Consider the following 25,753-nt stretch of genomic DNA (forward strand, 5'->3'; position numbering starts at 1 on the left):
ACCATCTTGATGACTGTAGCTTCATAATAAGGTTTGAAATTGGGAACTGTGAGTCCTCCAAATTTATCCTTCATTTTCAAGATGATTTTGGCTATTCTAGGACACTTGCATTTTCATATAAATTTTTGGAAAACATCATCAATTTCAGAAAAAGTGACAGTTGGGTTTTTGATAGAGATTACACTGAATCTGTAGATCAATGTGGGGAGTTTTGTCATGTTAACAATATTAAGTCTTCAAATTCATGAACACAAGATGTCTTTCCATTTATTTAGTTGTTCTTTAATTTCTTTCAGTTATGTTTTATTGTCTTCAATGTACAAGATTCACAGTTCTTTTGTTAAATTTATTCCTAAATTCTTTATTCTTTTTTGACACTTTTGTAAATTGAATTGTTTTCTTAATTTTATTTTGGATTACTCATTGCTACTCTAAAAATGTAATTAATATGTGTATATTGATCTATTATACTGCATCCTTGCTGAATTCATTTATTAACTCTAATAGTTATTTTGCATATTTTTTTAGAGTTTTCTTCATATAAGATAATGCAATCTGTGAATAGAGATAGTTTTCCATCTTCTTTTCCAATCTGTATGCCTTTTATTTCTTTTACTTGTCTAATTACCCTGGCTAGAACATCCAGTACAATGTTGAATAGAAGTGGTGAGAGCAGACATCCTTGTCTTGTTCCCAATCTTAGGCAGAAAGCTTTCAGTCTTTCACCATTAAGTATGGTGTTAGCTGTGGGTTTTTCATAGATACCCATTATCAGGTTGAGAAACTTTCCTTCTAGTCCTGGATTGTTGAAGTATTTTTATCAAATGCTTTTTCTGTGTCTATTCAGATCACATGTGGTTTTTGTCTTTAATTCTGTTAAAATGTTATATTAAATTGATTTTTGTTTGTTGGACCAACCTTACATTCTGGGGTGAATTTCACTTGGTTATGGGGAATAATCCTTTTTATATATTGCTTTTTGGTTTGCTAGTATTTTGTTCAGATATTACCTCGATATTTGTAAGAAAATGGATCTGTAGTTTTCTTCTTGTACTATTTTTGTCTTGTTTTGTTACCAGGGTAATAATACCTTCATAAAATCAATTGGAAAGTGTCCCTCATCATTTTCTTTTTTGGAAGTATTTGTGAAGAATTGGTATTAGTTCTTGAAACATTTGATAGAATTAAGTAATAAAGCCATGAGTCCCTGGGCTCTTCTTTGTGGGGAATTATTATTTTTATTACTATAATTAGTCTTATTACTAATTCAGTATCTTTATTTGTAATAGGTCTATTCTGAATTTATATATTTTTTTGTGTCAGTTATGGTAGTTTGTATCTTTCTAGTAATTTTCATTTCATCTGTGTTACTCAATTTGTTGGTATATAACTGTTTGCAGTATTTCTAAATAATCTTTTTTATTTCCGTAAGATTTCATTCAGTAAAGATGATGCAATAAATAATCTTTATTTCAGTAGTATTATCTCTTCTTTCATTCCTGATTTTCATAATTTAAAAGTCCTGTTTTTTTTTTTTCTCTTGGTCAATTTGTTAAAAGGTTGTCAGTTTGTTGATCTTTCCAAAGAACCAAGATTTGGTTTTGTTCATTTTCTCTTTTATTTTCTATTGTCTATTTCATTTATTTATGTTCTATTTTTAAATTATTTTTCCTTCTGCTTTCTTCTTTTTTAGTTTAACTCTCCTTTTTCTAGTGCCTTAAGATAGAAGGTTATGTTACTTATTTGAGATCTTTCTCAATAGCTGTAAATAATGTATATGTAAGCAGTTAGAACTATAAATTTCCTTCTAAGCACAGCTTTTATTGAATTCCAAAAGTTTTGGCATGTTGTCTTTTCATTTCAATTTATCTGAAGGTATTTTCTTATTTCCCTTGTGATTTCTTCTTTGAACAATTGATTATTTAGGCTGCATTGTTTAACTTTCACATATTTGTGAATTTCTCAAAGTTTCTGATTGCTAATTTCATTCTATTTTGATAAGAGAACATCCTTTGTATGATTTCAGTCCATTTAGACTTATTGAGACTTGTTTCATGGCCTTAAGTAGGTTCTCTCCTGGAGGATGTTCCATGTGCACTTAAGAATGTGCATTATGGTGTTTTGGGGGTGGAGAATTCTACAGATGTTTGTTAAGCCTAATTTTTATAGTGTTGTTCATGATTTCCCTTTTCTTATCTTCTGCTTACTTGTTTTATCCTTTATTGAAAGTAAGGTCTTTAAATTTCTATTATTATTTAATCACCTATTTTCCATTCAGTTCTACCAGTTTTTACTTTATGTTTTTTGAGCTCTGTTATTAGATGCATATATTTATAATTGTATATCTTCCTAATGGATTCAACGTTTTACCATTATAACATGTCCATCTTTGTCTCTAGTCACAGTTTTTGTCTTGATGCCTATTTCGTCTGATAATAGTATACCCACTCCAGCTCTCCTTTGGCTGCTCTTTGTGTGGAATATCTTTTTCCATTCTTTTACTTTCAAAGAGTTTGTCTCTGAATCTAAGGTGTCTCTTGTAGACAGCATATAGTTGTATCTCATGTTTTTTTTCCAATTCATTCCTCAAACCTCTGTCTTTTAATAGCAGTGTTTAATCCAATTACACTTAATTACTTAGGCAGGATTTACACCTGTCAAACCTCATGGATTGTTGTTGCTGCAGTTTGTTCTTCTTTTAGTTGTTTGCTTGTTTAGTGACTTAAAAAAAAAAAAAGCTAGGGCTTCCCAAGTGGTGCAGTGGTTGGGAGTCCGCCTGCCGATGCAGGGGACGCGGGTTCGTGCCCCGGTCCAGGAAGATCCCACATGCCACGGGGCGGCTGGGCCCGTGAGCCATGGCCACTGAGACTGCGCGTCTGGAGCCTGTGCTCCGTAACGGAAGAGGCCACAGCAGTGAGAAGCCCACGTGCCACAAAAATAAATAAATAAATAAAATTAAAAAAAAAACTAATTCTAGATGCCTGGGAATATGTTGGAGCTTTTCAAAGCCTCCATTGGACATCTCATTTTTCCACCTCTTTTTTAAGCTTTTTGGTTAGCTCATTGCTTGCCACAATTGTTACCACCAACTCCATGTTCAACATTTGTCTCTCGTTATCTTCTACAAATCCCCCCAGGGAAAAAGCTATTCACACTTGGCAAGCTCTGATTCAGGTTAAATAAACATATCCCTGAACGTGGAGTCTTTCAGGGAACCCCCAAATGGTCAAATAGTGACAGTTCTCTGAAAGGGGGGCTTTAAAGGAGTCCCAGCCCCATTCCGCCTCCTCCAGTGATTACCAGGCTGCTAGTTTTCACCATCATTGCAGACTGTTGGTTTTCATGGTTACTATGGAGCTGGGAGGGGATGATGGGCAATAGGGCAAGTTTAAATGTCATAAAGTTTTGAATAAATCCTCCTCAGATTGCTACAAGCATTTGGTTAATTTCTAGAGTTCTGAAAATGTTTATTCTGACCATCTTTTGGCCAGTTTTCTAATTTATTTAATTTAGGAGAGAATTTTAGGAGTTCCTCACTTCATCATTTACTCTGACATTACTCCAGTCTAAAGTGTTTTGATCGAGCACTCCTCAACCTTTAAAAAAGTGAATATCTACAGTGTCTAGGAAAAAAAAGACCCTGAAAGTTAATTGGATTTTCAGGATCCTTCTGCTGTTCCTGAGGTCACTTATCCCAATGTTGTTTTTCATTTGACAAGCAAGAAGAAAGATGTTTTTTTGCATGTGATATAAACATATAAGCCAGACCATGTTTCCCCTCTACTCAGAATCCTCCAGTGTATCCCCATCTCACTTATTATAAGAGTATTTGACCTATAAGTTAATGACCTACAAGCTCACAAATGATCTCTTCTGCTGTTGCCTCTCAGACCCCATTTACCACATTTTCCCTGCTGTAGCTGCACTGCCTTCTTTGCCAATTCTCAAACATGATAAGTATTCTCCCACATTAGGGACCTACATCAACTGCTCCCTCAGCCATTAATGATCTTCCCTTAGATAACTGTGTGGCACACTTTCTCACTTCCTTCAAGTTTTGGACAAGTGTCACCTCAATGAAACCTGCCTTCACCACTCAAGTTAAAATCATTGTCACTCAGCACTCCCCATTCCCCTTACCATGCTTTTTGTGCATAGTACTTGTTGCTTTCTAACATACAATTTAATTTCCTAATTTATTATGTGTATTGTTTATTTTCTGCTTCCTTCCCTCTTTCACTTCCCCACACACATTAAAATGGATGTTAGTCAAGATAGGAACTTGTGATTATTTGTTCATTGATATATCTCTAGCATCTAGAACACTGCTTGGCATAGAGTAAATATTTAATAGACATTCAATTAATTAATATTGAATTTAATAGATATTCAATTAATTAATTCTGCCTAGATTTATCTTAATATTTTATCTGTTACATGGGCATGTGTTTAGTATAGATTCTGGTATTTATTAGGTGTATATTCATTTTTCACTGAATAGCACAATGAATATTATGCTCCATTTCTAACCCTTTATTTTTCCAGTATTGTCAGGTAAATGAAATGTTCCACCTAAATGAACTTTCCCATATAACTGATCTCCAAGAAGCCTAGGTTTTAACATTTTTATATATCTCTTCATGGAATGGGTACAATGGTTTTCATGCCTTCCGGAACACAGCAGAGTGACTATAATTTAGCATTTTTGTTGGACTTTGAAAAATCATGAAAAAAATAATAGGAATAAAAGAATACCCTGTGTAGCAAAGATTTAATCTCTTACTTAACTGTATGAGCTTGGGCAATTCTGTTAACCATTCTCAGCTTCAGTTTCATCATTTGTAAAAAGATAATAATAATTTCCCTGAATAGCTCATATATTGCTGTGAAGTTCAAACAAGATAATGCATGGGAATACTATCTCTAAGTTGTAAAGCTACCAACAAATGCAAGGTAGAGTTGATACAAATGTTTATGATTTAGGAAGATGCTGAATACATACGGACTGATCCCTACTGGTGAGTTTTTAGGGAACAGAGAAGGGTTACACTCAATGTGAGAACAGCTAAACCTGAATAACATCAGCTCTACCTGTCATTAGTTGAAAATAATTTTAGATTCCTGATGTTTTAGTGTGAGCGTCTTTCAACACTGGAATTTTGTAAGTCTCCTTGCCCTAGAGTATTAAGAATTATCAACGTTTTACATGTTTTGGAGCCAAAGATGACTCCCGTGTTTCCCAGGAATAACTCTGGTGCCCTTGGTGCTGAAAATGTACTCCAAAATGCAAAGACGCTCAGATACTTAGGGAACCCTGGGACAGTGAAAAGAGAACAGAAAGTTAGAGTCGTTTGTCAGCTCAAGTTCCTCAAGTTGGCCAGGGTGGGGTTTTTTTGTTTGTTTAGTAATTGTTGTTTGGTTTTGGGTTTTGGTTTTTTTTTAACATCTTTATTGGGGTATAATTGCTTTACAATGGTGTGTTAGTTTCTGCTTTATAACAAAGTGAATCAGTTATACATATACATATGTTCCCATATCTCTTCCCTCTTGCGTTTCCCTCCCTCCCACCCTCCCTATCCCACCCCTCCAGGTGGTCACAAAGCACCAAGCTGATCTCCCTGTGCTATGCGGCTGCTTCCCACTAGCTATCTACCTTACGTTTGGTAGTGTATATATGTCCATGGTTCATTTTTCATTAAGGAAAGGCTAGCAACATGTACCTTTGAGTTCTTCTGACTTTCCAAATCACAAATGGAAAGGAATAATGTATTCATTTTTCTTGGGTCCTGCATTATAGAGGAATTTTAAGATTAATGAGAGACATCTCATTTTGTCAGTGACCATTATTTTTGCTTGTAATTCAGTTGATTTCAGCATTTTCAGTGAGAGTTTTTTTGGGGAACTGAAGTATTGGGTTGACCAAAAGGTTCGTTCAGTTTTTCCCATAAGATGGCTCTAGTAGCACTTAGTTGTCTTTAACTTCATTTGAAACAATTTTGTTAGATTGTACGTGACAGCTGTCATATCAGTGTGCATTTTAAAAAAGACATCAAAATTGGTGAACTTTTGTGCAGCCATTTTAATATTGAAGATGGAAGAATAAAGCAACATTTTTCAGCACATTATGCTTTATTATTTCAAGAAAGGTAAAAATGCAACTGAAATGCCAAAAAAAAAAAAAAAAGATTTGTGCAGTGTATGGAGAAGGTACTGTGACTGATCGAATGTGTCAAAAGTAGTTTGTGAAGTTTCGTGCTAGGGATTTCTTGCTGGACAATGCTCCATTGTCGGGTAGACCAGTTGAAGTTGATAGTGACTGAATCAAGACATTAATTAAGAAAAATCAATGTTATACCATGTGGGAGATAGCCAACATACTCAAAATATCCAAATCAAGCGTTGAAAATAATTTGCACCAGCTTGGTTATGTTCATCGCTTTGATGTTTGGGTTCCACATAAGTTAAGCGCAAAAAACCTTCTTGACCATATTTCCACATGTGATTCTCTACTGAAACGTAATGAAAACATGCCATTTTTAAAACAAATTGTGACAAGCAGTGAAAAGTGGACAATGTACAACAATGTGGAACAGAAGAGACTGTGGACCAAGAGAAATGAACCACCACCAACCGCACCAAAGGCTTGTCTTCATCCAAAGAAGGTGATGTTGTGTATATGGTGGGATTAGAAGGGAGTCCTCTATTTGAGTTCCTTTCGGAAAACCAAACTATTAATACCAACAAGTACTACTCCCAATTAGACCAACTGAAAGTGGCACTCGACGAAAAGCGTCCAGAATTAGTCAACAGAAAATGCATAATCTTCCATCAGGATAATGCAAGACCGCATGTTTCTTTGATGACCAGGCAAAAACTGTTACAGCTTGCCTGGGAAGTTCTGATCCATCCTCTGTATTCACCAGACATTGCACCTTCAGATTTCCATTTATTTCGGTTTTACAAAATTCTCTTAATGGAAAAAATTTCAATTCCCTGGAAGACTATAAAAGGTACCTGAACAGTTCTTTGCTCAAAAATATAAAAAGTTTTGGGAAGATAGAATTATGAAGTTACCTGAAAAATGGCAGTAGGTAGTGGAACAAAAAGGTGAATATGCTGTTCAATAAAATTCTTGGTAAAAATGAAAAATGTGTCTTTTATTTTTACTTAAAATCCGAAGGCACATTTTGGCCAACCCAATATATGACAGGAAAAGACGTTATCTTTATGGCAAATGGATGGTATGGGTGGACCTTTCTTGATGGATGTAGTCTCACCACCTTCTTATTCTCTAATGGCTGGAAAGTAAAGCCCAGGAGTGCTTTAAGTAAGCAGTCAGTATTCCTTCTAATACCCTGCTAGCCTCCACATGTCATTTTTCTGGCCATGACTGTTGGTCAGTTCTAGCAACTGGTCTTTCAGGTAGTAATCACCAGAATGCAGGCCATAGTAGAGGTTGGGGGAAGGAACAGTCAAACCCATTTGGCTGTCTTAAGGAAGTTGTAAAAAGAAAAAACTTTGTTTTTAGTAGAAAGGAAAAGAAAAAGTGTATGGAGTCAATGTGTTTGGTCAAGACTAATTGAATATCTTAGTTTTTGATGAGCCACAAGTCATTAATTTCACAGTTTGTTTTATCCATCAATGTTGGCTCTTTCCAACCTCCATGCCTTTTCAAATACATCATTTCCTCTGCCTGGAATGCTCTACCTGTGCTTTGTTTACATAGTAAAATTCTGTGTTTACATCAAGATTACTGCTGTGAAATGCAACTACTCTTAATTCTTTCATTTTAGGAGTTTAACTTAACATTAGCAAGCTGTTTGCATTTCTTTTACTATACAGCTTATTAGCATCCCATTTTTTTGTCTTCTGATGATGTTATATAAAAACTATTACTCTCTTTTGCCCAATTAGTTGTAAATATTCTCCTAGGTCCTATTTTTTTTTTAATTTACTCATTTACTCCTCTCTTTTTCTCTTTCTCTTTCAATATTTAGTGAATACCTATGAGGGCCAGACATTGTGTTAGTTGTTTTGCCCACATTATTTCATTTATTTCATTTACATGTCCCAGCAGACTTATAAGTTATTATCTCTATTTTATAGTGCACTAAATTGAGGTCTAGAGAAGTCAAGTTACTTGCTCCAAAGTTCCAGCTAGTAAGCAGGGTTTTTTTGTGGTAATACAATGCCCTATTTTTTCCCTACTCTATTACACTGGCTCCTTTCTCTATAGTTTCAATTGATTCCTCTATGTGTGTCCCAAATCAATCTTTTGGTGCCTTTATGGGGCTGTCCTAGAGTAAGAAAGGAATTTTGGCTTCTTAGTGCTCAGGGTCCATCACAGTGTGACTCCCTAAGAGGAAGTAATAAAAATAATCCTTGGAGAAGAGAGACTTGGAGAAGGTGGCTTATAAAATAATTGGGATACAAGCTCACATCTTCCCTACTGCAACCAGGAATGCTTCTACCCTCAGTAGGGATGGCAGTGACACCACAGGTAATGTTGAGCCCAGTGAGGCAGCACTTGGTGGAGGGTGGTAATGGCTTCTTCAACTTTTCTTGAAGCTGTCACAGAGCTTGGTAGGTCCTTAGTGAGGCCCAGGATTGAGTTTTTCGTTCTATAAAACTTTTCTTTTCTTCTCACATCTTCCTTTTTCTTCTTCTAGTCCTGCCTCCTCCCTTCCCCTTCTACTCCTCTTCCTCTTCCTCTTCTCTTTCTCCTTCTTCTTCATCCCTTCTTCCTCTTGTTCCTCCTCCTCCTCTGCCCCTCCTTCTCCCCCCCCCCGACCTGCATCATTAATCTTGTCAAGAAGCATGTGTTTTGATAAGGTATACACTATAATCATCTTGATAAGTAGTTTTTGAATTTTTAGTAAATCAAATCAGAATAGCACTCAGAAAGGGAGCATAATGAGGGTATGTTTGAGCTGCAGATTAAATTTCACTTTTCAAATTTGATCTTAGGTGACCTTTATTTTTAGAACTATAGAGGAAGAAAAATCTGAGAAATTTTATTAAAGCTCTTTATTGTGGAGTACTTGATAAATAAATAACATTAAGTACAGTCCTTGAATGCTGCACAATAAAGATTTCAGCAGTAACTTCAGCCTTGGTCAGTTCTTCCCGCATTCCACATGATTCCAGGAGAATGCACACCATTCAAACAGCTCTTGTTTACCAAGTAGCTAAAATTTGCCAGATGCTTTACATAAGTTATTTTAAATGTCCATGGCTCTGCAAAAGTGGATGATATGATATAGATTTTACAAAGGAGGAAACAGATTCAAAGAGGTTTATGCTGTTTGCCCAAGTTTATGCTATTAACCATAACTAGTAAGTGACATTGCTGGGACTCATAACCCAGTCCCTCTGACTTCTAAGTTCTTGCTTCTGCCACCACACCATACTTCTTTGCTAATTAACAAATAGCTAAGAACAGGTAATAGAAATTTCACAGTCTATGTTATAGTCTCTTAATCTCTGGGATGAATATTAATTTATTGAGAGATTACTGAATTCTCCTCCTCATGCTCCCCCATCATTTTCTCAACAGAAAGAAATGTCCTCACAGTGAGCCACTGTAGTCAAGCCATGACCTACACCTCCTTGCCTCATTCCATAACTCTCTCATCTTCTTTTGTCTTATTGCTATTTCTTCTCTCCCACTAGATGCAAACTCCTAAAGGGCAAGAGCTATAATTTCTCTTTCTCCTCTACAGACTTAAGCACAGGGCTGGACCATTGGGGTTTTTTTGTTTGTTTTTTGTTGTGTTTTTTTGTGCGGTACACAGGCCTCTCACCATTGTGGCCTCTCCCGCTGCGGAGTACAGGCTCCGGACGCGCAGGCTCAGCGGCCATGGCTCACGGGCCCAGTCGCTCCGCGGCATGTGGGATCCTCCCGAACCAGGGCACGAACTCGTGTCCCCTGCATTGGCAGGCGGACTCTCAACCACTGCGCCAGCAGGGAAGCCCTGGACCATTGGGTTTTCAGTAGGTATTTGTTAACTAACTTTTTTTTGTCAATAACAGAAGTACCTTCTCTGGCCATATTAGAAAAGCAGCTTACCTAATTGCACAGTATGGTGAACAGGAAACACACCTGTTGTGAATGGTGACTCAATAAATTGGGGACTAGGATGTGCTTGGGGACACCCCGTTTTGGTTTCCTCTCTGAAGTACGGAGTTTAACCCCCTTGTTGTATAGATAGGGATTCTGAAGCCTAGAAAGTGTAAATGATTTGTCTCAAGGAAACAGGGAAGCCTAACAGAGCTGTGACTATTTTAAATCTATGTTTAAAGCAGACAATACATGCACATGGTACAAAATTTTTAAATCACAAAAGGTTAAAGAGTGAAAAATAACTCCAGCCCCCCATCCTTTAGGCATGCAGTTCTCTTCTTCAGAGGCAACCAATATTTATTAGTTTCTTGTGTGCCCTTGTATACATAGTATATTCATTTATAGACACATATAGGAAATACATGGTCTTCCCCAGACAATTGGTGTTCTGTGCTGTTGTGCATATTTTTTCCCACTTTACTATATATCTTAGAGATTGTTCCACTCAATTTATACAGAACTGCTTCATTTTTGGTGTTTTTCTTTTTTTTTTTTCGGTACGCGGGCCTCTCACTGTTGTGGCCTCTCCCGTTGCAGAGCACAGGCTCTGGACGCACAGGCCCAGTGGCCATGGCTCACGGACCCAGCCGCTCTGCGGCATGTGGGATCCTCCTGGCCCAGGGCACGAACCCGTGTCCCCTGCATCAGCAGGCAGACTCTCAACCACTGCGCCACCAGGGAAGCCCCAGAACTGCTTCATTTTTAAATGGCTGAATTGTATGACTCCATCTATTGATGAGCATTTATGTTGTTTCCAGTCTTCTGCTATTATAAACAATGTTGCAGAGAATGTTCTTGTATATGTGTCATGCCACACATGTGCAAACATGTGCTGGGTCAAAGCATATGTACATTTCAATTTTGAAAGCTTTTGCCAAATTGTCCTCCACAGAGGTTGTAAGACTATGCAAAATTTGTATTTGACAAAATGTATAAATGAAATAGTTACTGTTAATTTTTACAAAAGAATGATTGTCTTGACCTTACAGAACTGTTCAATACAGTGTTTCTTTAAATGATCAATTCCCACTGTACACGCAAATGAGAATTCAGTTTAAAGAAATGTGACTTATACACTACCGTTCAGGAACACATCTATTGGATAAAGCATGTGAAGATGGCAATATGTTTCTAAAATGCAATTGAGGCTACATAAACTGTGCTTCTAATCATATTACCAAACCCCAGAGGTGTGATCAGGTGAAAGTGTGTGGAGAAAAGAACAAGGGGGTCAGACTCAACTAGAAGGAAGTAAAGCTACCACAAGGGCAGGACTGGTGTCGTGCCAATAAACTGGGTTTCTGCCTGCGAGGGGTCAGGGGTCAGCAGGATGTCTTGATATTTGTACTGTTCACTAATTTCCATGATGTAGATACCCTTATCAGGACCAATTTCAAGCTACCAGTATGACAGCAGTGAATGTGAAATTATGAAGATGCTCAGAATTGGTATTTATGAATCACTACAAACCAACTCCAGCACAACACTGCACAGAACCTAAGGGTAGACAGCTGGAGAGCATACAGTTTGGGTCTGAGCAAATGTCAGATGACCTTGGCAGAAGTGAGCTGCCTATTCTTCATAGTGTTTTCCTTGGTGAGGTTGGAGCCTGTACTTCTCCAAGATGGTCTTTCCAAATCCCATCTGAAGAACATTATCTGTTTTGTGCTCCCAACACTATTCATCTGAGTGGACTGAACCTCACTAGTCTCTCAAGAAGCAAAAAAAACAAGGAGTTTTGTGAATTGTCAAGTGCTATTTCAATGTCAAACATTCATCCTGTTATTAACCTGATGTCAGCTGCAGAACTACATAAGCAGTCAACTCAGCGGCAAGGTCCAACATCAGCAGTTCTCTCCCCTAGCTGCACATTAGAAACAATAGGGGGAGTGTTAAAAAAAAAGTCATAGTGCCCACCCTTACCCCCAGTCACTTGAATAAAAACTACTGGGAGTGAAACCAGGCATAAGTATTTTGTAAAAGCTCCCCAGATGATTCTGACTTGCAGCCAAGGTTGAGAATTACTGCACTGCACTACCTGGTTCTGCCACTGAATCAACTCTTCCTACCACCTCCCCTCCCTTATCATATGCCAGTCACACTGGCCACCTTGCTGTTCCAACAACACACCAAATACATTCATGACTTTAAGGCTTTGTATTTGCTATTACTTCTCTTGAGAATTTTTCCCCCTGACTCTTTGCATGTCTGGTGCTATTATTCAAGTTTCAGCTCAAAACCTCATCCTCAGATAATCTTTCCCCACTCTACCTAAATTTACTCTCCTATTCTATCACAGCACTCTGTATTATTTCTTTCATTATATGTATCACCATCTGAAAATATCTAAATTATTATTTATCACTCATTTATTACTTGTCTGTTTCCACCAAGATCACCCAACTTGAGGGCAAGGCCTTTGATTGTATTATTCACTGTTGTTTCCCTGGTTGCCTAGAATAGTGCTTGGAACATAGTAGGTATACACTCAAAGATTGTCCTTTAACCATCAGAGGATAGTTATTAAACATCTTCTATGGTTGAATTCAATGATGTATTCAAATATTTCATTGTGTTAAGGTTTAAACTGCATAGCATTGCATTCAAGGCTATTCGTGACCTAGCCACCATCAAACTTGTCAGCCTCACCTTCTACTTGCTGTCCTCTTGAAGCAGGAGGTCTATATGAATTGCAGTAGCTAGGGAACATGGTCTGGAACTGAACACTGCAGGGTTTTCTTTAACAGAGAAGTGTATGTGTGTGTGTACTGGGGGCAGGAGGCAGAGGATGGAATGTTTGTGACCAGGGCAGGGGCCAATGAAGAGAGTAGCATAGTCATAAGAAGGTTGCTCTTGGAGGGGAATAGAAGACAAGATAGACTCAGTAACATTATACATAATTCATCTAATGTACCTGATATTTTCCCTTTTACAAATCACTTGCACATGCATTCTATATTATTTGTTTTGTATAACTCTAGGATGGAGGTAATGCCATTATTTATATCCTCATTTTTTAGATGAGTAATCAAGGTTCAAGGCCTTGCCTGAGGCCATTTGGAGCTGGGATTTGACACCTGCTGTTCTGACTGCCAGTCTAGTACTCTTTACATTTCTATTTTGTGGAGCTTGGGCCAGACTGTGGAAAGGACAGAAAGCCAAGAAAAGGAGTGTGGGCTTGATTCCTGTTCCCCTCAGTAGAGCTAACTATAACATCAAAAGAATCAAAAATGATCATGGGTTTATAACCACTCCCAAGAAGCATTCCTGTTGAGCATTAGCTGAGGGGCCTGGCTGAGGGCCCATCATAGTACTGGGTTAACGGCCATCTGTGTTTCTGGGTGGGTGGAACAGGTAGGGGAATGGTTGCAGCCCTAGAATCACAAGGACTCAGCTACCTTGTAAGTTCTTCTCACAAACGACTTGCCCTTTGGCAGGGCACAGACTGTGTTGTTTAGAGTTGTCTAGCCTGTTCCACAGGCCAAAGAGCAGTATTCTAGGAGAAAAAAAAGTACTAGGAATCAATAAATGCTTGGGATTGCTTTTCATAGAAGAGAGACCTTGGGTGATTAGGCCAGAGGTTCTAGGCTGCCTCAGTCCCAGAGAAAGTAATGTCCACGGGATACATGGCCCTAAACAGGCCTTGGTCTCCTTCCAGTATATGTAGGTCACTCAGGGAAGAGGCACTTAGCTACTTCTTTCTGTAGGGTACTGTCTTTGTTTTTCAGAGAAAACCCTTAAAGTCAAGAGATTTGAGATTGGAAAAACAAGATAGGTATGCAGACTGGCTTCAGCCCTCCTAGAGTCACACTCAGGGGCTTTGAGACTCCCATCACAAATACTAATGTGAATAGAAAACTTCTGAACCTACCTTCCTTAGTCTGCTACTATTCTCTTAATGCCTAACATATTCCCATCTAGTTATAGATCAGGGGAAAAAGATGAAGAGAGTAGAGGAACTTCCCTGGTGGTCTAGTGGTAAAGAATCCGCCTTCCAATGCAGGGGACATGGGTTTGATCCCGGGACAGGGAACTAAGATCCCACATGTCACAGGACAACTAAGCCCACGTGCCACAACTACTGAGCTCACATGCCTCAATGAGAGAGCCCACCTGCCGCAAAGTACAGAGCCCACACACCATAACTACAGAGCCCATGCACCACAACTAGAGAGAGAAAACCCGCATGCCACAAGTAGAGAGAAGCCCGTGCGACACAACAAAGAGCCTGCACTGGGACAAAAGATCCCACATACCATAGCTATGACCCAACACAGCCAAAAAAAAAAAAAGAAAGAAAGAAAGAATAAAAGAAGTAGAAATATGGGTGACATAGTGATTCAATAAGACCACAGGGCTGGTCCTCAGGTCTTCCTCCCTCCTGCTCTATGATCTTTTACTATTCTGTGCTACCTCTTTCTTTGAAATATAGTGTCAGGGTCCATATGAGAAAAGATATCACATTGACAAAGACAAGCATCTATATCACAGGTCATACAGACCTGGCTTCTGATTCTGCTTCTGCCACTTATTAGCTGGTAACTGTAGGTGAGTCATTCAGCATCTCTGAGCCTTATTTTCCTCAACCCTAAATTAAGAATAGTAGCTACCTGGAAGAATTTTGACAAGAATTAAGTGAGTCAACATCTTTAAAGGCACCTGGAATAGTACCCAAAGCACAGTGGGTTACCTCCTCTCTCCATTGCTTTCTCTAGGAAAGTCAAGGATTACTCTTCCTTGACACTAGGAAGAGGCAATGGGTATATGTAGAAAATACAGGGCAAATAAGTCAGGAGAGAGGCAAATATTCAATAAAATATTTGCTTGGTTTTATAGTGGTTCAGTAGAAAGCATATGGTAGCCTGGATTGAAACTGGGCTATATTCTTTGGTCTCAATAGGCACTCTGTATCTCATGTTTCCTCATAAATTGAGGGTAACGTTCTGTACCCTCCTTACTTTGAAGAAAGGCTCAGCAAGATAATGAATATGAAAATGATTTTGAAGTAATAAAGCAAATGTTCAAAGAACATTGTGGGCAGGAAACCTGAGTTTTAGTTCCATCACTGTCATTGATGCATTGTTTAACCTTGGTCAAGTCCACTCTGCTTTCTGGATCTCAATTTCCTCACCTGTAAAATAAGAGTGTTGGACTAGATGATCTCTGCAGAGGTCCTTGCCTCTTCTGATATTCAAGGAGTTTATTATTTAAATAATAATAATAGATAAGATCTGTATAATGCTTTATGCTTTATGTTATTTTTACATCTATTATCTTATGTGAGAATAGCACTGAACTGCTAGACTGGGGATAGGGAGACATGGATTCTTCTTGCTACTTTGACATTGACTCATAGTATGACCTTAAGCAAGTTTTTTCCATTCTCTGAGTCTAAGTTTCTTAGTCTGTGAAATAGGAGATACTGAGGGTTGAACTAAGTCATGTAGGTCTCTAAACTTTTCCACAAAGCCCTGGGGAGTCCTATAGAGTTTTTCTAAGGTGTACCACAGTGATAAAGCTGCAGGGAAGGGGAGAAAAGGAGAGGTCTAGCAGAAGTTCTAAGTTTCCTATGCCTGCTTCAGGCACATTAAGTTTAATTTTTATCTGTTACGTTATATGGGGCCTCTATGTAATGTTTCATTTATAAAAAAGGTTCACCACAAAATAATAAAATAACTTGAATGGATGTTCTCTAAAGCCTTAAGTTTTAAAAGTGGGATTCAATAACATATGTTGTTTGATAACACCATTGTTGTTTTTTGAATAAAATAGTATATTATGAATATCCTTCCAAGTTAAAAAATAAGACACTGACTGCACAGTGTTCCTTTGCATGAATATAGAATAATTTATTTAATCATTCTCTTAATGTTGGACATTTAAATTTTTCCAATGCAGTCGTCCCTTGGTATATGCTGGGGATTGGTTCCAGAAGCCCTGGTTGATGCCAAAAATATGTGGATGCTCAAGTCCCTTATATAAAATGGCATAGACCACCTGAAACTGTAAAACTCTTAGAAGAAAACAAAGGCAGTACACTCTTTGATATCAGTCCTAGCAATCCTTTTTAGGATCTGTCTCCTCAGGCAAAAGCAACAAAAGCAAAAATAAACAAATGGGACTACATCAAACTAAAATACTTATGCATAGTGAAGGAAACCATCGACAAAACAAAAAGGCAACCTACTGAATGGGAGAAGATATTTGCAAATGATATGTCAAATAAGGGGTTGATGTCCAAAATATATAAAGAACTCACACAACCCAACATCACAGAAAAAAAAACCCCGAACAACCCAAACAATGAGCAGAGGACCTGAGTACACATTTTTCCAAAGAACACATACAGATGGCCAACAGGCACATGAAAAGATGCTCAACGTGACTAATTATCAGAGAAATGCAGATCACTAATTATCAGAGAAATGCAAATCAAAACCACAGTGAGATATCACCTCACACCTGTTAGAATGACTATCATCAAAAAGACAACAATGGAATATTACTCAGCCATAAAAAGAAACGAAATTGAGTTATTTGTAGTGAGGTGGATGGACCTAGAGTCTGTCATACAAAGTGAAGTAAGTCAGAAAGAGAAAAACAAATACCATATGCTAACACATATATATGGAAGGTAAAAAAACAAAAACAAAAACGGTACTGATGAACCTAATGGCAGCACAGGAATGAAGACATAGACATAGAGAATGGACTTGAGGACACCGAGGGGAGGGGGAAGCTGGCGCGAACTGAGAGTAGCATCGACATATATACACTACCAAATGTAAAATAGTTAGCTAGTGGGAAGCAGCAGCATAGCGCAAGGAGATCAGCTCTGTGCTTTGTGACCACCTAGAGGGGCAGGATAGGGAGGGTAGGAAGGAGGATCAAGAGGGAGTGCATATGGGGATATATGTATGCATATGCCTGAATCACTTTGTTGTACAACAGAAACTAACACAGTATTGTGAAGCAATTATACTCCAATAAAGATCTATTAAAATAAAAACAAAAAACAGGTGTTGGAGAGGATGTGGAGAAAAGGGAACCCTCATGCACTATTGGTGGAATTGTAAATTGGTGCAGCCATTATGGAAAACAGTATGGATGGTCCTCAAAAAATTAAAAATAGAACTACTATACGATCCAGCAGTTCCACTTCTGGGCATTTATCTGAAGAAAATGAAAACACTAATTCAAAAAGATTATATGTATCCCTATGTTCATTGCAGTGTCATTTACAATAGCCAAGATACGGAAGCAACCTAAGCGTCCATCAATAGAAGAATGGATAAAGAAGATGTGGTGTATATATACAATGGGTAGTATACTAAGTGAAATAAGTGAGACAGAGAAAGATAAATAACATATGATTTCACTTATATGTGGATTTTAAAAAACAAATGAAAAAACAAAACAGACTCATAAATTCAGAGAGAAAAATGGTAGTCACCAGAGGGGAAGAGGGTGAGGGGTTGGGAGAAATAGGTGAAGGGGATTAAGAGATAAAACCTTCCAATTATAAAATAAGTCACAGGGCTGTGGTGTACAGCATAGGGAATATAATCAATAATATTGTAATAACTTTGTATGATTTACTAGGTTACTAGGCTTATCATGCTGATAAAATCCTAAAGTATATAAATGTCAGATCACTCTGTTGTACAACTGAAACTAATATAATTCTGTATGCCACTATAGTGCAATGAAAAAGAGAAAAAAACTATGAATAACAAATAAATAAATAATAAAAATAAACTGGCAGAATGAATACAGTTGAAATTTCGATCCATGGTTGGTTGAATCCATGGATGTGAAACACATGACTATGAAGGGCTGACTGCATTCCTGTTTAAATAATACTACACTGAACTACTTTTTTGTGCTTAACTTATTATCTTCTTATAAAACATTCCAAAAGTGGAATTACTGGTTGAAGTTTATGTGAATTTAATTTTTTTAGGTATATGGCAAAATTGCTCTCTAAAAAGTTTACACACCCACTAACAATATCTTTTCACCAGTAATTAGCATTAAATTTTTACCAGTCTTCCTTGTGAAAATGATATCTTATTTAAATTGTATTTCTATAATTATTAATACAATTGAAATTGCACAAATTTCATATGCTTACTGATCTTTTGTGGTTCTTCTTTTAATTGCCTGTTCCTGTCTGTTGCCCATCTTTCTGTTGTATTGTTCATCGTTATATGTCAAGGAAATTGACGACTGCTTTTACATACTTGATACTGATATGTATTTTTTAGTTCATGATTGTCTTTAAATTGTATTATTATGTTTGTTTCACATAAGAAAGTTTAAATTTTTTCTAGTCGAGTCTGTCAGAATTTTTGCTTATGTATTCTTTATTGTCATGTTTTAAAAATCCCTTTTGGACCTTCAAAAATTAAAAAATGTTCACCTACAATATTTCAATATCTAATAATATTTCAATAATTCCTTTTTGTTTTTGTTTTTGTATTGACATATTTAATCCATCTGGAATTTATTTTGGCTTCAACTAGTAATTTAACTTTATTATCTTTTCCAAATGAATAACGAGTTGTTCTGACACCATTTAATGAATAAATCATCCTTTCTTTACTGATTTAGAATGACATATTACATGTGCAGAGTCTGTTTTTGGCTTTTCTGGTCTCTTGCACTGATAGGTCTATGCTGAGTCAATACCAAACTGTTGTAATTATTATGGCGTTATAATACTTTAAATGTCTAGTAGGAAAAGTCTCATTACTCTTCTTTTTCAAAAATATCTTGGCAATATCACACATTTTATTCCTTTAGATAAACTTTGGGATAATGTTGCCAAAATTTTGTTTGGATTGGTTTAAATTTATAGATTTGACTGGGGAAAATACTGGCATCCTTGCAGTATTGCATCTTCCCATCCAGGAACACTGTACATCTTTCCATTTAATTCCGGTCTTCTTTTACATACCTCAATAAAGGTGTTTTGTTTTGTTTTGTTTTTAGTTTTGTTTATATAGGCCCTACACTAGCACTCTATGAAGCACGAGAAGTCCTACTTCTTCAGTCTTCTCTATAGGTTCATAATAAAGATGATGACTTGACCCTCTTCTCATTTGCATGATGTGTTGCCACAGATGGTGGGTAACTCCCCTACTTTACCTCCTCAGCTCCAAATAAGATTTTTCACAATGAACAAACTGAAAAGAACCTAATCAGACGTTGGCCTCAGTTCATACTGCATGGCAGCACCAACGGGGCTTACAGAAAACAATAGAAATGGGGAATCTCTGGAGAAAATATCTGAAGCCTGTCCTGTGACCTTTGTTTCTGCTGGAGCTTTGAATCAGACTTAAGGTTTATTATGGAAGAATAGGACCCATGAAGAAAAATGCAGAACACTATCAGGCAGTCAAGAATTTCAGAGCTAGCTGGCATGCAGAGGGCCTCATATCAGTTCATTATGTGACCATTCACAGGAATAAAGGGTTTGAGCTGTTCTAATAAGAGAGTTATCAAGTATTTAAATGTGCAATCTGTTTGTAGTTCTAGAGTTTGGACTTACCTCCTTCAGCATGTGAGAGGGGTTTTTATATTTTGACAGTGTTTTCACAGTGACATTTTTTGTGAGACTGATTATAGGTTGTTGATAAAATTTTGCTCTTGGAGGTCAACAGTGTCAAAGAGCCAGGTGTAATGTTTGTAGAATCTGAGGAGGAGAAGAAGATGGATTGTAATTTGTGTTCTCTATGTTATTCAGTCACCTTGGCTACAGCATGGGAACAGAGGACCTTCTAGGACCATCTTGGAGCACGCCCAGATCCCATTTACACAGTTCTTTTGTCAACTGAGAAGGCCATACACTTACTAGACAATAAACAAAGATACTTAACATCCTCAGAGTGCTCAGTCTTGAGACTACACCCACCCACAACATATCTCCTTTGGATGCATTTACTAGATCTTGTGCTGGCTCTACCAATTTCCTGTGATTTGGGGCATGTCATTTCAATACCTTGAGGCCATTTTCATAACTGAGGAGTCAAGCAGTACTTTGAGACATTTTATTAGAAGGCTTTTAAAGTCCTTTACAGATCAAAGATTATCTATTTTTAATAATATATAATTATTATGTATTATTTCCAATGGGTCAAAGCTACAAGGAGACAGACAGAGTTTCCTGGAAGTAAGAGCCTCATAACAGAGTCCAGAAATGAAGTGGGCTACAATTCAAGAAAGGGTGGGTCAGGGATGCTATAGAGGGGATTCAAGCTTTTTATGGAGAAGTAGGTGTGGTGTGACCAGTGTTTAAAATTCTTTCCAATATGTAAGATTCATAGCCTTATGGACTATGGTATGGAACAAATAAACTGTGTGGTGCCATGCAGGTCAATTTCATTTTAATGAGCATCATTTTCTTCAGCTGAATAATGGGGTATATAGTAATCCCTGTTATACTTAGTTTGTACAAGATTCTTATTAACTTTTGTAAGCTAATCAAATGGGATGGATTTTTATTTTACATTATTATGTTTTATATTAGGTTTTAATTTATTATTACTTTATGTTATTATATGTTATTTATAATACATAAATAAATAGGTATTATATAGTAGAGTGTAAATGTAACCTTTATATGCACTGGGAAAGCAAAAATTCATGTGACTCCCTTTACTGGCATATTCACTTTATTGCAGTAGTCTGGAACCACACCCACAATATGTCTGAGGTCTGCCTGTAGTCTTGAGGTTTGTAGCAGCACTGATACTGTGGGGGTGTCCCAGGTCTAGAATACCCACAGCACTGGAAATGAACCCACTGGAATTGGGTACAGGGCCTGCCCTCTAGGAGTTGACACCCAAAGGCTATATGGCAATCATCAAAGCACCATCCGTTCTATGCACATATTACAGTCCTCAGTTTGCAGCAGAAAGAAGCTGTTAGCAAATTATGTGTTCTATTTATACAAATAAAATCCTGCAGTATGGTAGAAAGGGTATTGGCCTAGAGGCCTTAGTTTTTTCATTGTTGAGTGAAAGTGATGACAGTACTTACCTCAAAGCATTGCCAAGGCGATTTGTTTAAATAGCATATGTAAACCCCCTCACACAGGCCTTGTTCATAGTAAGTGCCTATTAAATGGTAGTTTTTCTTCCTTAAGGTGCCTCCAATTCAGTGTTCTTCAGGCAAGTCACCTCCCCAGAACCCATCCTTGGAATGAAAGTGTTGTCCTGGGGTGATTTTTAATAGTTCCTTCAAGCCCAGCATTTCAGAGTCCTTTGACAAAGGGAAGAGAAAGAGGGAGGGAAGGAGGGAAGGAAAAAGAAAAGGGGAGAGGAAGGAAAAGAAAATTTTGCTAACCTGGTTACAATGACTCTCCTACAAAAAATAACCTACTACAATAGATGTGACTGTAATGTAAATTTTAGACTCAGTGAAGAGAGAGGAAGGCTGAGCTATAGCTAAATTTGTGGGCTTTTTCCCCGATATCAAATAGCAATTGTTCTTCAATTTTTATTCCTTTTCTCTACCACAAACATTCTTACTCTGCCAAAAGAAGCCTCCTTAAAATTTCGGTCTAACCCATAAAGTAAAGCACAGAAGTAAATGAGAGAAAAAATACCAAGGACTTGGAGAAAGAAAGGGGTGCGATGAAGGGATGCACAGGCTCAGGCTGGGGGGCAGGGCCACAAGTTCTGCATGTTTCAGAGCAGTAGGGTATGTGCTGCTATCTATTTCTGCTGGTGACCCTATGTGCCTCTGGATCTCTCTGTTCCACTTGAGTATTCATTCAGTCAGTGTTTATTGAAGGCCTACTGTGTGCCAGGCCTGTGCGAGGAGCAAGGAGACAAAGTATTGAGTGAAATATGTGTTTCTGAGTGGACCTCCATGTTTTTCTTTGAACAGCTATAATCCTAAGGATTTCTGAGCCTGAGAATGTGTGTGGTGTGTTTGTGTGTGTATATTTCTGTGTATCTCTCACAACTTCACATGTGCATGACAGTGATTGTTTTTATTCTGCTAGCTTCAGAGGACTTCCTTTCATTTGCTGTGTTCACTTTGTAAAGAGTGGGCTTTATCTGTTTGATTTTTATAAACTGAAGGATTGAGGGTATGATCACTAATATTTTAAAAACAATTAAAAATCACATGGAGTTCTCTTTTATAGAAGGCTTAATTGTATTATGAAAAATAAGCATGTTATTAGCTCAAGTATGATCCTATGATGATTACAGAAGTCAGGAGGAGGGAATATTGCCTGAGTCCAAGTCTCTGCTATGCCATGCTAAAGGAGTGACAATTTCCACCATATTTTCTCATGGACATTATTGACTTTTAGTAAAGAGCATCTTATTTAAAAAGCCAGTATGTAATCCTAATAAAGGAGGTATCAGCAGGACCTGAATTGTTCATCCCTTTGAAAAACACCTATGAAAACCAAACAATATAGCATTGAATTAAGCCATCCTGGCTTAATAGTTAGAGTCTTTGTGATCAAATCATGTGGGACCATTTTCTATCCACTTCTCTCATTGGGCAGGGTATACCTTCACACCTTTTCTGCCTAGAAATACTTTCCAAAGAGACTCTGGCAACACATTAACAGGACTGTCTACTCTTATATTTGTTCTTCCAGGAAAACAGAAGTACCTGTGTGCCAGCAGAAATGATTGCACCATCGATAAATTCCGAAGGAAAAATTGTCCATCTTGTCGCCTCCGGAAATGCTATGAAGCAGGGATGACTCTGGGAGGTACAATATTTTTCTTCCTCTTTCTCCTTCCTTTCCCTCCCTCATTCTCTTATTCTCTCTTTAGACCAGATTTTCCTCTTTGATGCTTCCATGGAGGCCAGCCATGCTCTAGATACAGGCTGACCCCTTCATATCCTATGTGGCCATCAGCCAGCTGGTGCTTTTCTTTATCTTTAACCATGCCACACCACACTGTGGGGCTCAGCATAGGAGCAGGAGGTGTGAAGCAGGGATCAGGACCCATCAGAGGGTGAGTGAGTGTGGACTTGACTGTGAAGGGTTCCCCAGGGGACATAATGGTACTGATCTTATGTTGTTAAATGGTGGCTAGGATGAGAGAACTAAGGAATCCAGAACAGTCACAGGTGCAGGGTGACCCAGGCACAGGCTGGCCCTGAAAACCCAGGAATATCCCTCAGTTAGCTGCTGCCTTTGTTGTGGAGCTGGCCACCTTGAATGTGAAGCTGCTTTTCTTTGGAGCCTATGACTAGGCTGCCAAGCCGAGCCAATTTCCTATCCCACATCTCCCAGGGATGAGCAGGCCTTTTAATCATTTCATTTTGTTTGAAAATCTGTTGACCATTTCCAAAAGCATTTTTTTTAGTAGCAGAGTAACTTGACAGAACGAAGATACAGCTCTTTCAAGGGCAATCCCCCATAATAATGCTCTCTGTCCTTTATTCTATGTCTACCATGATTGTTGTCACCATTACAGAAAGGTTTGGCTGACACTTACATTTTCCCCCTTCAAATTCCTCATTTCTTCATGTTTATATCTACTCAGTGCCAGGGTCCTCTCTACTGCCTGCTGCTTCCAAAAACGTGCACCTTTCATGAGAAAGCTAGCTTATTAGTCTACTTTGATTTGGAAATTTGAAGAAAGGCAAACCTGTTTCTGAACACCTGAAACTGTAGCCTCATACCTGATTACTTATTATCAGCCTGGAAAACCCAAGTGCCTATAATTCTGCCCTCTCCCCTCCCCTTCTCAAGGCTGATTTAGAGTACTTGTTTATCATTGGCTTTCTGCAAGGTGCTTTAATACCTTGTCTGCCTATGTGCATATTTACAGAAACCAACATGGTTGTTTTCTAACCATGTGTGGGTCTTCATGTGGGTAACTGTGTCCTCCCCTCCTCACAGGCTAGTGATAGTCTTTAAACAGACCAAAGTACTAAAAGTGAATTGACACAGATTCAGCTTGAGACAGCCTCTCAAGTAGTGTCTAGTACTCCTAGACATCGCAGGCAGATGCTCTGCGAGTGGTTTTCCAGGCAACCACATCAAATGAGATTCAAATAATATGAGAAAAGTCAACTTTGTTCTTCTTTGCTTGGCTTACTACAGAAAAATCCTATAATTGTGGTCTACAGAGGGGAGGAAGAAACAGGACTGGGTGTGGAGGGAGAGGGCAGAAAGATAGCCAGGAAAGTTGACAAAAGGGTTGACTAGATGAAGTGTTCTCCATATGAATGTTGTCACAACATTCATGGCGTGGGGGGGGGGGGTCACCCCATGGTGAGGGTTCTGATACTTTCGACTCTCAATTATTTAGCCCGCTGTGAATTATGTATAAGATATGGGGGCTCCCAGGTAGACAACCCCTTAGTTTTCCATCTGCTGATATGAACTGCAAGCCGCTTTGACACAGGTAAAGTTTAATGGTAACAAAAGTCCTCATAACATTTGGGCCCAAATTGTAAAATTAGTTTCATGTATCAGCTAACATCCTCTGTTATAAAGCAGACTGTGACATGATTACAGTGAATCTCTTTTGAAAAGAAGTTTGTGTATAACAATTGTATAACAATTCCATATAGCAGTCCGACATAAATCTGTAAATTAATTTCTTGAAGAGAGTGGCAAAGTAAGTTTTCAGATTGATTTATTAAAGTGTTCAAATTTGAATGGGCTTGGTCAATACAATGAAAAGAAGCTGAGAAGTGCTGTGGCTGGCTTTGGTTTCAGTTCCCTTTTTACATTTACTGAGTGTCTGCTATGTACAAGGTACCATGCTAGGCAATAGAGCTTCAGGCAGGCAAACTTCAAGAAATGTCCAAAAAATACAAGGATTCTTGATGTCCTGTAAATGATCTTGCCTTTGGAGTCAGGCAGACCTAGGTTAAAGGCCCAGCTCCATTATTCACTGTGCCCCTTCTAAGCTTCAATTTCTTCATCTGTAATTTAGACATACCATTCTTACAGAGCTATGATAGGGTCAGATGACATGATGAATGTGAACATGCTTGGTAAATGACAAAGTGCTAGACAAATGTGAGGACTTATTATAATAGTAAGGTCACTGGTAATTTAGCTGGTAAGGCTGTACACAGCACTTCCCAGTTGGCTTTAACCCTGAGTTACTTAGCATGCCCTATAATATGTAATAGCTCCAACAGGCAGAACATCACCAGAAATCATCTCAAAACAAAAGTACCATCAAGATCCTACTTGGAAGCCGATTCTAGTAATTAAGGGAATCATATATTATGTTCAAGTACCACGTCAGTAAAAACCCAAATGTTTGCCCTCTTAGACACCATTGTTTGAGAAACAAACATTTCCATTTTGCTAAACTTATCTTCACATTCCTTGCTTCCCTGCTGCAAACCCTTCCCAGTTTATTGTTAACTTGCAAATTCAGTGTATACTATACCTTTACTCAAACAATGGAAAAAAGAAAGCAAGCATCAATACAGTGATCCTTCTGAATACATTAGTAATAGACATCCTTTTTCACAAGATGTGGGTTTAACATCAACATTTTGATCACCTTGAAGGAGATTTTGGATAGTTTTGTTTTATTTTTCCCATCACTCAATTTAAAATTGTATAATATCTTCCAAAATGGCAACTAAGAATGTAGCTTTGGTCAAGCCCCTTCTCCC

At 38.0% G+C, this 25,753-nt stretch overlaps 1 protein-coding gene across 1 annotated transcript in view; it reads left to right on the plus strand.

Annotated features, from left to right (window-relative positions):
* Positions 1 to 25,753, plus strand: part of AR (androgen receptor) — a 170,566-nt gene that overhangs the window by 115,660 nt on the left and 29,153 nt on the right. Inside the window, exon 3 of the mRNA XM_007445570.1 lies at positions 22,749 to 22,865. Coding sequence (XP_007445632.1) covers positions 22,749 to 22,865 — 117 coding nt within the window. The remainder of the gene's footprint in view (positions 1 to 22,748; positions 22,866 to 25,753) is intronic.

Source organism: Lipotes vexillifer, unplaced genomic scaffold, assembly GCF_000442215.2.
Source record: "Lipotes vexillifer unplaced genomic scaffold, Lipotes_vexillifer_v1.1 scaffold348, whole genome shotgun sequence".
Classification (NCBI taxonomy): Eukaryota; Metazoa; Chordata; class Mammalia; order Artiodactyla; family Lipotidae; genus Lipotes; species Lipotes vexillifer.